At 34.6% G+C, this 15,659-nt stretch overlaps 1 protein-coding gene across 1 annotated transcript; it reads right to left on the bottom strand.

Annotated features, from left to right (window-relative positions):
- Positions 1-1,331: 1,331 nt before the first annotated feature.
- MANEA (mannosidase, endo-alpha) lies at positions 1,332-9,572 on the bottom strand. The gene is made up of 4 exons (XM_009573993.1): positions 9,008-9,572; positions 5,319-5,428; positions 2,831-2,907; positions 1,332-2,140 (listed from the first exon to the last, which is right to left on the bottom strand). Exons 1-4 carry the CDS (start codon positions 9,555-9,557, stop codon positions 1,504-1,506), a joined length of 1,374 nt encoding a protein of 457 aa, XP_009572288.1. The 5' UTR covers positions 9,558-9,572; the 3' UTR covers positions 1,332-1,503.
- Positions 9,573-15,659: the final 6,087 nt, after the last annotated feature.

Raw genomic sequence — 15,659 nt, 5'->3', positions numbered from 1 at the left:
AAATAAATGGAATTCTAGTGGTCACAACAGTTCCAGCGTATGAACTAAAACACAGGATCAGCACCTTGTATATAAATAAATAAAAAAAAAACAACTAAAAAAAGCCACTTTGCTACAGATTAAACACTTGCTGCAAATAAACAAAACACTTCAATTTCTACTATTCCAAAGTTCAGGACTTTTCTATGAAGTTGTATGAAAATGCCAAAAAAAGGATTGCTGAGGAGACACATCCATGTGACTTGATCTTTCAAGCTTCGTTAAGAAAAACAGTTAATAATCAGAACATTTGAAAGGTGAGATTCTTAGGTCTGAAAGTACTCATTTCCAGCCACACCACAGTATTAAAGGTAGTGTTGGTAGGGAGCTTATCTGAACGACAACAAGATTTTAATATCTACTATTCTGAATCCTGGAACAACTAGATAAACTATGAACTATATGAAAAATAGAAATCTCAGATTTCAAATTAAACTAATGGGTAGTTGCTGTCATTGCTACCAAACTAGACTGCTCCTAAATCAGAAACAAAAAAGCATTTCCTAAAATTATATTTACTGTAGGACTAGTAAGATATTAGCTTTAGAATCTTTAAACATTTTAAAAAACACACTAGATCTGTGTCTGCAGTCAATTAGCAGACAACATATAACAGTGGCAGTTTCAGTATATTTTTTTGCATGTTTAGGTGATTTTCCCCCTCTCAAAAAAATCTTTTCCACTCTCAGTTTCAAACAATTCTTTTTTTTTTAAATTCAGAGTAACATAGAAAAAACTATGTTACTGGTCAGTATCCAGTAATCTGCAAAAGTCTGCACTGTGTGCCAAACAGAACAAATGGAATTAAACTAGACATCTTTCAGCAGTTCTTTGGAACTCAATCTTTCAAATACTCTTTTTTTTTTTTAAAAAAAAAAAACACTAATGTTGCATCTCACATACTTTTCAGTGTTTTTACCACAAGCTAGTCATACCTCAAGAACTCCCTTTGTGCGAAGCATTAAAAACAGTACACGTAGATTATTCCACACACTACAGACATGCGTCCTGCAAGAAGCTATCAAGATAAAAATTTACATTACAGCATCACTTTGATTAGAAACACAACTACAAGAATAAAAGAAGTAAGTATAACTATGCCAAATTTTTGTTCTACTTTGGTCATGTAGAGTTATCCCATGCAGATGTTCTGGAAGCTCAGCATGCAAATTACAAAGTTTAAAAAAACTAAACAAACTAACAAAAAACTCACAAAAAAACCCAGCAACCCAGCATTTTCCCTGAATATTCTTGAACTACAATATCCAATAAGACAGAAATGCCAATATTCTCATCATCTTTTTGTTCTTCAAAATTCAAATTCAGTAGTAATGCATATACATTCAAGAGATACAATAATTTGAACATATCTATGATAGACATTTAATAACAGATTTTTCAGCTCTCGATTTCTTTCTCAATGTAGTCAATGCATTAGGAAACACCTGCAGCAGCACCAACAACTCACATAAGCCACTGTTCTTGTTCTTTTCTGTACTTCTCAGACCACTTCTGAGTAAGCTCTAGGTAAACATTTGGTTTATGGGGCTTATAATCAAGGTAAACCACCTGTCCAGTCCGTTTGGGGACAGCTTTTTCAATCTGAGTTCCCTCATGCCATTCATTAAAAGATGTAATAGAAATAATTTCCGGTCGCACCAAAAGGGCTGCACTGAAGGCAGTCTCATAGTACTTCCCATTGACACGATTACGGGTGTTGTGGTTGTTCCATGGTCGGATACTGGTATCAATATACCCTGGCCCGACACTTGGAATAAACATTAAGTTGTTACTATCACAAAAGGCTTTTAAACTTGCCCAATTATGATGAGATGAGCCATAGGAGAAGCCATTGGTGGCAAAGTATGTGTACATTCCATCAAAGCCACTTCTGTGGATGTCATGCTTATGCCTTTCTTCTACAAGAAGTGCAATGAATAACGCATCATACGGAGTATTTCGAATAGTCTGGGATCCAGAAACAGTTAACAGATTTGCCCATATTTCCGGAATTGTTACGTAAGAATCATAAACATAAAACATGGGAAGAAATCTGCCTGTGCTGGTCTTATGCCTGTAAAAGGCTGGATGGCCTCCATATCTATAAAGCAAACAAGTATCGTTAAGACAAAATTTGCCATTTGGAAAATATTGTTTTAAAATCTAAGCTGAAGACTTTTCCTAAAAACTAATTTAAAAAGACAGTGCCTGCGCTTCAAAACATAGCAATTCATATCCATTTTGAGTCCAGTGTTTGCTGAAGTATTAAATAATGAATCTGCAAAGAACCTTTAAATTACTACAAGTTAGTAACTTAGTGTCAAACTGCACTATGGGTATTAGTTTTCTCTAATTCAGTACGAAATAAGACAGTCTAAGCAGCATTGATAAAACAACTAGTAGCTGTACAGAATTTGTCATCAAGCTGAATTAAAATAATTAGAGGTCAACACATTAAAGCTCTAGCTGCTAGTTTGTCACTATAAAGATGTGTGTTTAATTTATATATCATGTAGCTAATACTTTAACTGCTTTATTCTGAAGTATCATACTTATGATACTAATGAATGTTGAAAGCAATTTACATTTGAGTAACTATGTAAAATTCACACTTCAATACTTAAAAAACAGACTGAGTTTTGTACCACTGAAACATGAACAAAGTTTCTTACAGTTTTCTTCTGTCTCAGTACACATTTTTATATATTCTTCCAAGCTTTAGATAATACACAGAAGTCCCCTAAACCAGCATGTAACAAACCCCAAAGGAAACCATTCTGAAAGCACTCACTTGTCAACGATGTATTTGACATTGTGGTACATACTGCGATCATCTCTATCTTTGTAAGGTTCAATATGAAAAGTGACCTGAAAGATGAAAATGTAGTAAGAGCAACACATACGTAAAATACTATAGAATACATGAGCACCATGTATTATATGAAGCAAGGACCAGTCATATTAAATACAGTTCTTCTTTACAGAGCAAACATCTTCATTAGTCAATTTTGAGAATAATCCAACCCTAATTCAATTCCTGCACTGCTAAGATTAGAAGCTTCAGATCCAAGAAAGCTTGGTAATAGAGTAAATATTTAGGTTTTTACATTAAAACAAAATACTGCTTTTGTTTTCCCTAGGCTACAGCGAATAGTAAGCATGCTTCAGAAAACTTAAAAAACTACAGCAGAAACTAAAAATTAAATATTATCTATTCAAGTGTCAAAGAACTGATTAACCAATGAAACATTTTCATATTTGATTTCTAAACAATGTATTAAATTTGCTATAGATAATTCTCCAAGGAGAGTTTTCAGTGTCAAAATAGATTTTAAGATATGGGATATGAAAACTTTAATTTAAAATTTTATAGATTTATCAACAGAAGTAAACTCTTGGAACTAAATCTAATATAACGTACTGCTACTGCTCTGAATTTCAAGCTTGGAGCTTATGGAATTATTTAACCTATATATGTGAAGTAATTTAAATGTAAAAATGCCATTGTTTTCAAATATACAATTAAATGGAAGAGTATATTATATTAATCAAAGCAACTAGTTTTTCAGAAGCAATTTTAGAGCAGAACACATTTAATAAAGTCTTCAACAACTCTGCAACAGTAGCAAATTTCCATTGTAGTGCCAATATCTATCTCTATTAGGTACAAACTATAGAAAAATACAGTGTTAGACTAAATCACTAGGACTGACAGGACATGTTGAAGAGCGCTATAATTTCATATTTCATTTCCAACTATCAAAACCAGGCAAATCAAAAGGACATATCTTTTCGCAGACTTGTATTTAGCAGAAATGTATTTTGTATGTTGGTCTTGGTCTACTGACATTCCTAATACTTAACTGTAATAACTTACTAGTGCAAGGATGTTTAAAAACATTACAGTGAAGGTAGCATTCCCTGGTAGTATCTATGCTTAATATCTGTATTCCAGTAATTATTCTAAGCAATAACAGCAGTTCCACCCATATTCCAATCACTATCATACTATTACATGCACTTTCCTTATTTCATTTTGCCTTGGCTCCTTTGAGAGACTTGACTGTTAACAAGTTCTTTTAGGTGAGAGCAAGCTCTATGAGACGATCTGAAAATTCTGGGGAAGGATACTATTTTTTTTTTCTCTTTAATAATTTACTATTACATATGTGCAACTTATGTCACATAATGCAATTCACACAGCATTTTTAACAGTATCAAAATTACTTCTGTATCTGATTTAACCCTCCTACTTTCCTCCTGCTCGTCAAAGAATCTACAGTTGCTACTAGTGACAGGAAATTTCTCTGAGAATCTGCAACTTTCATGACCAGCTAAAACCACAGCAGACGAACAGTATGTATTTTTAGTCCCCAGTACAGACAACACCCTCCAGAGATGAAACATATACAGCTACTTAGATAATTTAAAAACTCAAATTTATTACTTGGCAAGACTAAAAGGCAACACGTTTTCTTTATCCCAAGGGAAAATACAAGTTTTACTCTAAAAATAAACAAAATCAAACCACCATTTTAGATTCCACTGATCAATCCACGTAATCTTTAACTGATTTGATATTTCACCTATTTCAGGAAGCCAGTAATTTAGCCTTTCTATCCTGTCATGCCCTGGAGTAACCTGAAATCAGAGCAGCACCTCTCTGACTTTACTGTCCAAGGCAAGTGTTCCTGATACCTTCTGGAATAAAGACATTCATTCAAACTAGAACTTCTAAATCCCTCTTTATTACTTATAGATGTTTGCTCCTGACCTCTACGATCAGATGCCAGCAAGTTACGTGGTAATGCAAAAAATGAGGTTAGTCTTTCTCAAAGTTCCTTAGTTTATAGATCATTGTATTCCATAATATTTTGAAATATGTAATACTTCCCTCAACTCCCAAGACCCATTTGAAAACAACATATTGTCTAATTTTAAAAACAGTTTCCTAAAAAGAAAAAAAAAAATCCACACCAGCATACCTTAGATTCTGTAAGCTTTAGATCTGAACGAAACCAGGAAAAAGGCAGATTATGATATTTACTCTAGTTATAAGGCAATATTGCTTAGGTCTTATCAAAACTCAGTGTAATTCAAAGGGCACTTACACCTGCTTGTATGACCCAAAAGAAGTGCAGCATAATAGGAGACAGAAACAGTAGCCACCATTACATGACAAGCCTCCCTGCTCTACACCATGGGTCAAATGTAGTAAGTTCTTAGCAAGGTTTACTTTCCTAAGTAGTCCTATTTTATGCATCTTAAAAATACTTTACCTTTAGATTATATTTGTGTGCATAATCCAAAATAACAGGCACCAAATCATCAGTTGGTTCTCCATTTTCATCAGCCATACCTGGTGGGTACCATGAGAGCACTATTACACCTGAAAATACAAAACTGAAGTTTTAAAACATGTTGTTTAACATATAACATATATGTTTTAACATTGTCATGAGTAATAATTGTTGTTTGATGTGAAATCTACGTAATATGAGAATTTCAAATTACTTTTTAACCAATTACGAAATCTCAGTATTCTCAGAGTGGATTTTAACTTCTCTCTTTGTTTAAAAGACAACAAAACAAACAGTGGTAAGATCATCTGTCAAGGGAACAGATCTGTGCTTAGTGTCCCTAGCCATTCCCTCCCACTTTTCAGCACAGCGTCCTAACCTCCAGATTGTACCAAGAGGAGGAGAACGCTCCCAACTAAGGCATTATAGCTATGCCACAGTAATCAAGATACATAGGGTTAGAGAACACTCAAGAGATGAGGGCTATGCATGCGATGAAAGAGATTCTTGTTTTATGAAACTTTATTCCCCACCATATTTCTGCATTGTACCTCTGGCTCTACTACAAAACAACCATATTAGAAGCAGTGACTGTAATCCCACAACCTTCCTTCTTGCTAAATCCAGTTACTATGGTGTAACCCACCCTTCCAACCATGTGAAATTAGTTTTTAAATTTAGTACCTAAAAAAATAAATGCTTGAGTAACTCTCAGTAATTTAAGGATGTTACTATTCCTGTCAAAAAAGATGACAAATACAATGTCCCTATACCATAAATTTTCCTGATGCTCTCCATGAAAGCAAAAGAACACATACCTCTTTAGAAACCCTCTCCTAAAATAAAATGCTGTCAGATAAATAAGTTAGACCTTTTAGGTGTGTAGCTGGAAATAATATCAGGAAGAAGGTAAGACAGGTAAGGTAAGGTAAGAAAGAAATACATGAAATACTGATGTAGGAATATTTTCCTAACAATACTATTTAAAACATATGGAAGAATAAATCAATGGGATTCTTTTTAACTAGGTAAAGATTTAAGTACACAAATCAGGTCACTGAGACAGGGAAGTATATACTCTAAATTCCATCTATTTTACTAACATTATAACATTTCTGACTAACAATTTACAAACAAACAAGTCCAAAATTATGAAGAAGCATAAATTAGAATGAATACACAATCATCTTCCAATATCAAAACCAGAAATTTGAGCTCACTATATATAGGCAAAGTTAGTTCAACTACCCTCAGCATATTCTCTCAACATTCTATCAAAAACAGAATCACAAATAATACACTATGACAAGAGATAGTCTGCTCAAGGACAAGAAAAATGCAGTATTTTACTATATCACCCTATCTTTTACTTCACACAAAAGAAAAGGACAAAATTCAAATGAGTAAGATGTAAGGGACAAGTAGAACAGCAGCAACAAACTCAGGTTACACTCAAGGTATCTTGAATACAACATGTGTCAAGACTCTCTTCTATACCTTTAGGAAACAGGGAAAAATTCAGGAGGCAAAATTGTTCATCAAGGAACCTAAATTCATGTTTGCATTGGTCTTTCCCTGAGAAAGACTATGTAATATTTTCTTTCCTGTGGTTAAAAAAAATAAAGTTATGTACCATTTCAGGAGTCTAAAAAAGGATGGACTCAATGCCAAAAACATGTTTAAAACCAGAATACAGTCATTCAAGACAAATGAAGGACTTCAAACTGTACTACTACAAAAATAGGCTGGTGCAAAAAAAAAAATTTCACCAAGCAATCTGAGGAATAAAACCTATTGTATTAATCTGTTAAAAATTAGGAAATTAATAGATAAGGACAGAATTGTAAAATATAAGAAGAATACAAGGAAGCACTGCATGAGACTCTGCTGCTCCAATCTCTTATATGCCTTTGATCATTACACAATATTGGCTGAAAGAACCACTTACATTTTTCTCCTTTTGTAAGAGCCTTGATAAAGCCTCAAAAAAGGCTAGAAGAAAAATTATTTGACACAATGTAAAATGCAGTCATGGATTAGTCATTGACTAAGAGACAAAAAGAAGAAACTGTAAATAGTCAACCTCACAGTACACAAAAAATGAACAAAGTATAATTCTTATAAAAAAAAAATGTGATATTTAAGTAATGACCCGAGGAAAAGAAGTTGATGATTTATGTTGGTCAAATCTAGATGGAAGAGAACAAATTCAAATGTACTTAAATCCATAAGTCAGAATAACAGCAGAAAAAAAAAAAACTTTTGACAAATATCAATATATTACAAAGAGTATATTACAGGAGGCATGAACTACTCACATTGCTGAGTTTTAAATGGAAAACTAACTTAAGCTACTAAAAAAATTTATTTTGCAAAGCATTTTTCCTAGTATTTGGCACCTTTTCCACCAGCAGTTCAGCTTTATTAGACATTTGTATTAAGAGGATGAGAAACATCACAGACTCTTCTAAAGCTACAAGTGCCCTCTCTGCTTTCATCACACTATCATGCATTATTTTGCTTTAGATAAGACTAAAAAAGTGCTTATTGGCAACTAATACCTGAGATTTCTCTGAGTTTTCCCGCTGTTGCTGGTGTTCCTGTTAATGGAGTTATTGTATTACAGAAAAGGGTGAGAAATTTCCTATGTTTGTATTAACCCTTGTACAAAACACAGGTTAGGTTAAAAACCAGGACAAAACAATAACCAAGAAGTAAACATTATACAAGTAAACACTAATAATGGGAATATAACAATTACATCAAACCTTAATGATTAGGTGAATGAAAGTGATTCTATTCAAGGTGATTAGCACTCTGAATAACGCTATGAGCTCTGGTCATGTTGCTCCAACTACATTTGCAGAAGCTGTTCAGAGTTTAATATTAGCTTATATGACTGTTTATTTTAAAGAAGATGAATGTAAGAAGGACTGAAAAGCTCAACAGCAAAGAATGACAAAAATACATTGAATATTCTTATGTATATAGTCCATCTTATTTAGAGAAAGGGAACATTGATTTGTATCGGAAAAAAAGATACTTTTGGACAAAGAAATAAACTATAATTAGCTACATTGAAACTATCATACCTGAGTTCAAGAAGGTTTGGATTAGACATTTCCATAGCTAATGAGAACACCTATTAAATACACTGCATAAAATATAAATTGTATAAAAGCTATAATCCTACATGCTCCTTGACATATGAATTAATACATAATTCTTATTACACACAAAGAATTCAGAAAAAAAAACCTGCTCCTATTTGAACAGACTGCTCCATAATCATGTTAACATGATTTACTGAAACCTGTTCTTAAAACTGAAGTATTCATCTCCAAAAATAAAATACACAGACAATATATTCTAGCAATGGTTTCTGTATTTTCTAATATGTTATCAGTGCTTAACAGTAAGCCATGAAACATGTGCACCTACAGGATTACAAATAGAGTTCTAACGTTTCTGTGCTGTTACACTCATCAGACACAGCTTTGAAGATGTAGGTTTCGGTTGGGGTTTAAAACTCAGAAATACAAAGACATTTACTAGTTTCAGACATTTCCAGAATTACACAGAAAAATGGAAGAATGGGTCAGTTGTGTTCATTCACATATTTAAGGCTGGATAAATGAACAACATGCTGAAACATTAACATTCATTACCAGTTGAAGCGGAACGCATTTGTTTCATGTGGGCTTCTATGACAGAAGGGTCTTTGGAACTGTAAGATCCGAGTTCAGGATAAAAGTTGGCCCCAATGTCCTCAGGAGGATTATGCCTTCCCTTCGGATAATTGTTTGCAATTTTGGGATCCCAATGTGGCAACAACGGATGGTTCCAGTGAATGTATTTACCATCAAACTGTGGATTCCCAAACCAGCTATAGTAGAATATGTGGAAATTATAATTGGGAGAAGACGGCTCTTCTTCCAGCTTGTTTACAGGAGGCATAGATGCTTTCATAGTATTGACTGCGATACTATGCAAATTACTGACACGCGTTACAGTATCTCCTCGAACCCTATTTAGTGAATTCTGTTTATTGTCTAAGAGCACTGTCCGTTGTTGAAGCTCGGGCAACAAACCAAGTCCAAATGGATCCCCAAAGCCAGCTCTGTCAGGTCTCAGAGTCTTCAAAGCCATCATTATGGAGCAAATAAACAAAATAAAAAGCAACAAAACGATGCATGTTCTTCTGCGAAATCTTGCCATGATGTCATAGTTCAGAATCCAAACAGAAGGATTTTGGCCGCAACTGATCAAAAGACAAATATTTTAGAGTCAGACTTCTTATTACCTAATTCAACAGTATGAAATGCTTCACAAAGTTTCTACATAATAGAAATAATATGGACCAAATGTGACGCATACACTGACTGCATAACTAACAGCCCTTTGCGTTGGGGGTGAGGGGGAACAGAAAACATTTCTGCATTTGAGAATGTGTGTCAGGTTACGACACCACCAAGGACTCAGATATTTTATAAAACATCTTACTTTTGAACTTCATTGTTCTCCTAACCCAAATAAATCCCATGAAATGGAAATTCTGGTTACATTACTTCAGAACCACCATGTTTTGACAAGTCTGATAGAAATAGCACAGAAAACAGAAGAAAAAAAGCAGAAGCCGTGTAAGAAGAATAATGTAGCAGAAGAAGAGTAAAGGACAAAATGGGATATGAAAGAAGTACAGCTTATATTCAGAGTACAGGTTTTATTTACTGACTTATTTACTAGTTAACCAATACATTGACTAAATACTTTGGCAAATTAAACTCCAAACAATGATGCTTTGCAACTTTACAGATCTAAAATTCTAATTTGTTTTCTGAATTATGTAACAAAAACCAGGATAGCATTAAGGATGTACCTCAACCAGAAAGCCTGTAAGTTAGCTGCTGGCAGCCTGTTAGTACAATGTCACAGCTGCATGACACTTCATGTAGAACTCCAGGACTAGATTCAAAACAAGACCAATAGTACATAGCAACTGTGAAAGCAGGGGGAAGAAAATCGGTATAACGGAATGCCTGATTACTTTATTTATAACTTTAATTCCTGTTCAATGTTAAACACAAGAGAGCCAGAGAAAAGGATTAATGCAATTTAGGTTACCACAGAATTATGTGGAACAAGATTATGCATAAAACTGACAACACTAAACTGGAAAATCTTAGAATAAATTTCTGATTCAACAGCCATCAGACATAGCATAGCTGTGATTTTGTCTTTCTGACCTTCAAATTTCAGAATCTTACTTTAATTTACTGAGGTATACACAGGTCATTTTAAAATACTTATAAAGTATTGCACCTTACTTTCCTGCCAACTTTCTTTACTACTGTTAAAGTGCATTAACATATAGCTCAATTGTCACAACGCTATTTGTTACTGCTGTGATAATTTTAGATATGGAATTTTAGAATATGCTTTTTAACAATACAGCCTGAATTGGATTAGCAGTATGACACTACCAAAAAGGGAAGTTCTGCTTCCATTTCCAACCTTAATCCATTCATCCTGCTGTCTACTTTTAGTTACCTTTGGGATTCATCTGGTTTTCACAGTAAGGTCACTTATACACTTAAACAACAAAACGCTGTTAACATCTCAAAAATAAACAACAAAAAAAACCCCTATGCACTTTTACCTTGTTAGAGAGCTGACTCAGCTGAATGAGTATCAATCACAGCACTAATGCCAAGAAAGGAGTTAATAGCACAGATGGGGGAAGGGAAGAGAACGAAAATGATGCTACTCATTTTGCCCAACCGGATTGTGAAACCATACCTTTGGCTACTGTCAGAGAAAATTATTTTATGGCATATATGCTTGTAGTACTTCATTTAAGACTTTTCATTAACCGATTTCACATCACTTTACATCAAATTATCAGTTTTTTTTTCTATAGCTCACAATCCATCCCAAGATCTTAGAATTTTGTCAAAGAGATTATTTGGAGTCCAGAGCATTTTTCTTCTAATAAGAAATTAACTTTAAATACATTCAAACTACTTCTACTATTTTTCCTGACCTTTTCAGTTGTCTTTCTAGTCTATCATGCTACCCCTCCCTGCGAGTTTAACTCAATTTTCGGATCAGACAAACTGAAGTTTTCTAAAGGGTCAGGTTTGGTTTTTTGTTTTTTTGGTTGGTTTTTTTTGTCTTTTTTTTTTTTAAAGGAAACAATATTATTTACCTGGCTAATGTATTAATGTATTCAGTTTTCTTTAATTTAACCAAGATGCTATTGATCTTTATCAAACAACATACAGGACTGACAGTGATAAATTACTTCTGCAATTATTATTATATCTCATCTCTTCTGTAAAAAAGAATTAATGACTGTAATGTCTATAATTAGAATGTTTGTAAGGTCTTTCATTTGGGCTTTCCTATTCCATATCGAAGAAACTGTTCCTTTTTATTCTTTGCTTGACATTATCTGCTACTAAATTCTTCCTCTACTGCATCAAGATTTCACTGTCATAAAATGCTTTTTCTGAAGTGTCAGGAATTGATTTTAGGGCTCCACGTTCTTATTTCAACAAGTATTTTTTCAATGGAATGTTCATCATTGAAGTATATTAAAAAATGAGCAGCGTACTTACTAAAATTTGACTAGCATCAGGACAGACCCTGGTCTACCATAGCATATTATGAACCTCTAGTATGCTTATACAGAGCATAGCATCAAAGTGCAAAATTTCCAGAACAAGTAAGTGATACCTATGGTAGAGGCTTGTGTTTTGGGGAGACATCAGTCTCAATGATGATGACATAATTCAGCCCTGTCATAGATGCCTGCACTGTAAAAGCTGTATTGAAGAGCTACAGGTTGGCAATGCTTGCATTATGTCATTTAATCTTGTTCAGAGCTACTCTTTAGAGACAGTGACAGATAAATTATGCTCATCAACGCTACTGCCACAGCAGAACGGTAATATTGGGGAAACAGACTGAGCAAACATGCCATGTGAAACAGTTACCTGAAGTTATGTCTATCCTTGGAACTGGAAAAATCTTAGAATACATCTCTGATTCAACAGCCATTAGAGATAGCATAGCTGTGATTTTGTATTTCTGTCATGGACATCCAAATTTTAGAATCTGACTTCAATTTACTGAGGTACACAGGTCATTCCTACATACTTATGAAGCATCATGCCTTGGACTGTTGGGTGCATTTGGATCTAACAGCAATTCCCTTTGTCAGTAGGAAAAAGTCAGCCTGAATAACTTCAGCTTCATGCAGATTAAGAGCTCACACGCAGACAGTTACTCTGACTCATATGATGACTTGTTAACTAGTAGCACCTTTTGGATTCTAAGCCCATGTTGGTGTGCCAGCCAAAAATGTAAGTAGTTCAAGCTCTTTCTCTTGCCTAGTGAATTCATTTTAAAAGAACAAAAAAATCCATCTGTAACAGGTCAGAAAAAAGAATGAGTTAGTTTAGATCACCATCTCTGCCTATGGGAAAAGAACAGGTCCAATAAATAGCAATGCTTTACCAGAATGGTTAGGCATCTTCAGCTATTTGTGGATCAGAGACTTCCTAAACAAAAGGTTATTTCTTTGTACAATATGAAATAACACCTTCCATTTAGAAACTCATCTGCTAGTTTAATTTGATGCCCCTAGTTCTCAAATTAGAAGGGAGAGTAAGCAAGCTTTTGTTTACATTTAACTATCACTATTTACATTTTCTACATCACTAATAATTTAATTGCTTCTATCAGGTTCTTGAGTTTTCCTTTACATAAATTTCTAGTCTGTCTAATCTGTATATTGTATCCCTATCACTGGATACATTTAAACATTTTTTGAGGTGTTTCTCTTCTGTACTGTTTCAGTTCCACTACATCCTTCCTTTCTGAGATTACGGGAACACATCTGAATACAGTGTGACTTTCAACATGCTGCCTTTTTTTTTTTTCCCTTTTTTTTTAAATTTTGCTCCCTATCCCTTTTCCAAAAACTTCTGCTTTCTATCAATTCAGTTCACAGCTAATGAATGCAACCTGACTACAGAATTATCATCCCTAAATCTAGTTCCTGAGGGGTAAAAATGAGCTCAGAGGTCATTACTGTGAAATTAAAAATTGTTTTCTTCACTCTGTGTGTTACACTACATATTTTTAAAATAAATTTAGGGTTTGTTGGGTTTTGTTTTTTTTTTTAATCACCTAGTCACTCCATACTGCAAAGTCCTTTCACAAATTTTCCACTGAGACGTGCCTGAAGAAATCTGGATCTTCAGTTAATTCTGTCAATGTACTCTTTTCTACCACACACACTTTTCCAAATCATGAATTGTTATCTTCAGGTCCAGACCAAAAGCACAGAAGTCAACTGATGTCTTTTGGTTTCTCCTTTTATGATTACAGATACTACAATTTCCTTCATCACACATCAGAAAAATATGAAGCTTTACCACGAAAGGGTAGAACCTATATTTCCATAACATTCATTCCCTTTCTCCAAAAAAATCTTACACAGTTATTTTACTTTTAGCTTGTAAGCTGCTATACAGACTTAAAGGCCCCAAATAAATGTAAGTATATTTATCCCTCTATGACCAATTCTGTTCCAAAGTAATTTGTTTCTTATATTGGGAATAAATAGTATGAAACTTATCACAGTAGTACAAAACCTCCAGCTATTTTTCCTAAAACAAATACCTCCATGAAAAAAAAAATTGCATCTGTGAAAAAAGCTGAAGTATTTTCTAAACCTTCCCCCAAACTCAATAGCAAGCATGCTTCAAGGATAACCTCTCCCATTCAAGCTCATACTCGACAGTGATGGGGTTTTTTTCTCCCTCACTGCTCCTTTTTATACCCTTAAGCTACCCTGCAGGCAAACCTTCTGTTTGTCCTTTCCACTATATGAAGAAAAAAGGGTACAGACAGACAGATGACAACAGAGCTTTTTTTCCCCCATCACGTTTCCCAAAATAAGGATGTTTCTTTAGTCAGAGAAAAAAAAGGGGTTTAACTACTCTAGATCATTTTGGTCATATGATAACTAAAGTTTCAATACCCCATTCTATGGGTTGTTTTTTCCAGTTTTACTGATTCTAAAAGAGAAATACGCAATGCAAAGAAAGTATGTTCAGATAAAACAGATGTATCTATTTTAGTAAGAACCAGCAAATACTATAATTTATTTCTTCTAATGTTCCTTAAACATAACAAATGAAAGTGCAATACAGAAGAGAGCTCTGAAAATCTGACTTTCTTGATGCAAGGGTAAGGCCATCCAAAAGTCACTGAGGTTGGTAGCCCATGGCTGATATCAAAGCTTCTCAACTAAGTTTTCTAAGCTTAGCTTCTGCTAAGATTTCCCAGCTCAAAGAATCTGAAACCTCTGAAGTGACAGATCAGAGCTGAAGCTTTTAGGCCTTCAAAGCCCTTCCTTCTGGAGCTACAGTGCAGATGTGCACCTAGAAACATTACTTTGGTTCCCAAGTGATTGACCAGGTGAGATTTAGTAAACTTCCCCGAGGGCTGATAACAGTCTGTTCAAACCACCACATTCACATAGCACATTCTGGGCTGGGGAACACAAATAATAATAAAAAGCAACAGAGGCTGACCACATCTTCCTTGCGAGAGCCTCGAGAGTGTTCCTAGTATTAGAAAAACTGGGAAATTTCTCAAAAAGTGTCTACATAGGAAAAGTTTTTTTCTAAAGACTGTTTTAAAAAGCCCTTGAAAATCATTAAATATGGAAGAAGACATTACATATGGCATGCAGACACTTTATAGCTGTGCTTACATACTAAATATACCTATTTTTAAGCACTTCCAATAATATAAGGTTTCCTTTTAGTCCACCCAATTTAGAAAGAGGTATTTGAAATATAGCAATTCTAACATGGATAACTATATCATTCACAAAACAGGGAATGTGATCTTTTTGCTGACCAGATCTGAATTTAAGAAAGATAGCAGCAAGAACAAAAACCAATCCTGCTGCATTTTCTTGTTCTAAACGTGGTAAGACAGCCTCCAGCATGAAATTGTATTTAGTATATACGAGTACGTTATTTCAACATGCCAGCCTTTTCCTGCTTTGAAAAGACACTGAAACACACACCTAACTTTGAGCAGCTGCGGACCACGAAAAGAAAGACGCCTTCAGCTTGCTTCCTCATCGGGAGCTACCTGCGAACCAGCTTCCCGGGGCAGTTCACAGCACAGGCAGCTGCAGCGCGAGGCTGTTTGACAAGAGTTGGAAGTAAGAAAGGGGAGCGAAGCCAGCTTCCCGCGTTGCTCCCCTTCCCTGAGCAAGCCACCAAATTACCA

Source organism: Fulmarus glacialis, unplaced genomic scaffold, assembly GCF_000690835.1.
Source record: "Fulmarus glacialis isolate BGI_N327 unplaced genomic scaffold, ASM69083v1 scaffold33013, whole genome shotgun sequence".
NCBI classification, from domain to species: Eukaryota; Metazoa; Chordata; class Aves; order Procellariiformes; family Procellariidae; genus Fulmarus; species Fulmarus glacialis.
The sequence above is the reverse complement of the archived record's forward strand: the minus strand, read 5'-3'. Positions and strand labels throughout refer to the sequence as shown.

Bases quoted from the DNA above. Each gene is read 5' to 3' on its own strand.
- MANEA (XM_009573993.1), bottom strand. From the start codon at position 9,557: ATGGCAAGATTTCGCAGAAGAACATGCATCGTTTTGTTGCTTTTTATT. The intron at 2,908-5,318 runs GTAAAGTATTTT...TTCATCTTTCAG, and splicing joins CACACAAATATAATCTAAAG to GTCACTTTTCATATTGAACC. The intron at 2,141-2,830 runs GTGAGTGCTTTC...TTTGCTTTATAG, and splicing joins GTCAAATACATCGTTGACAA to ATATGGAGGCCATCCAGCCT.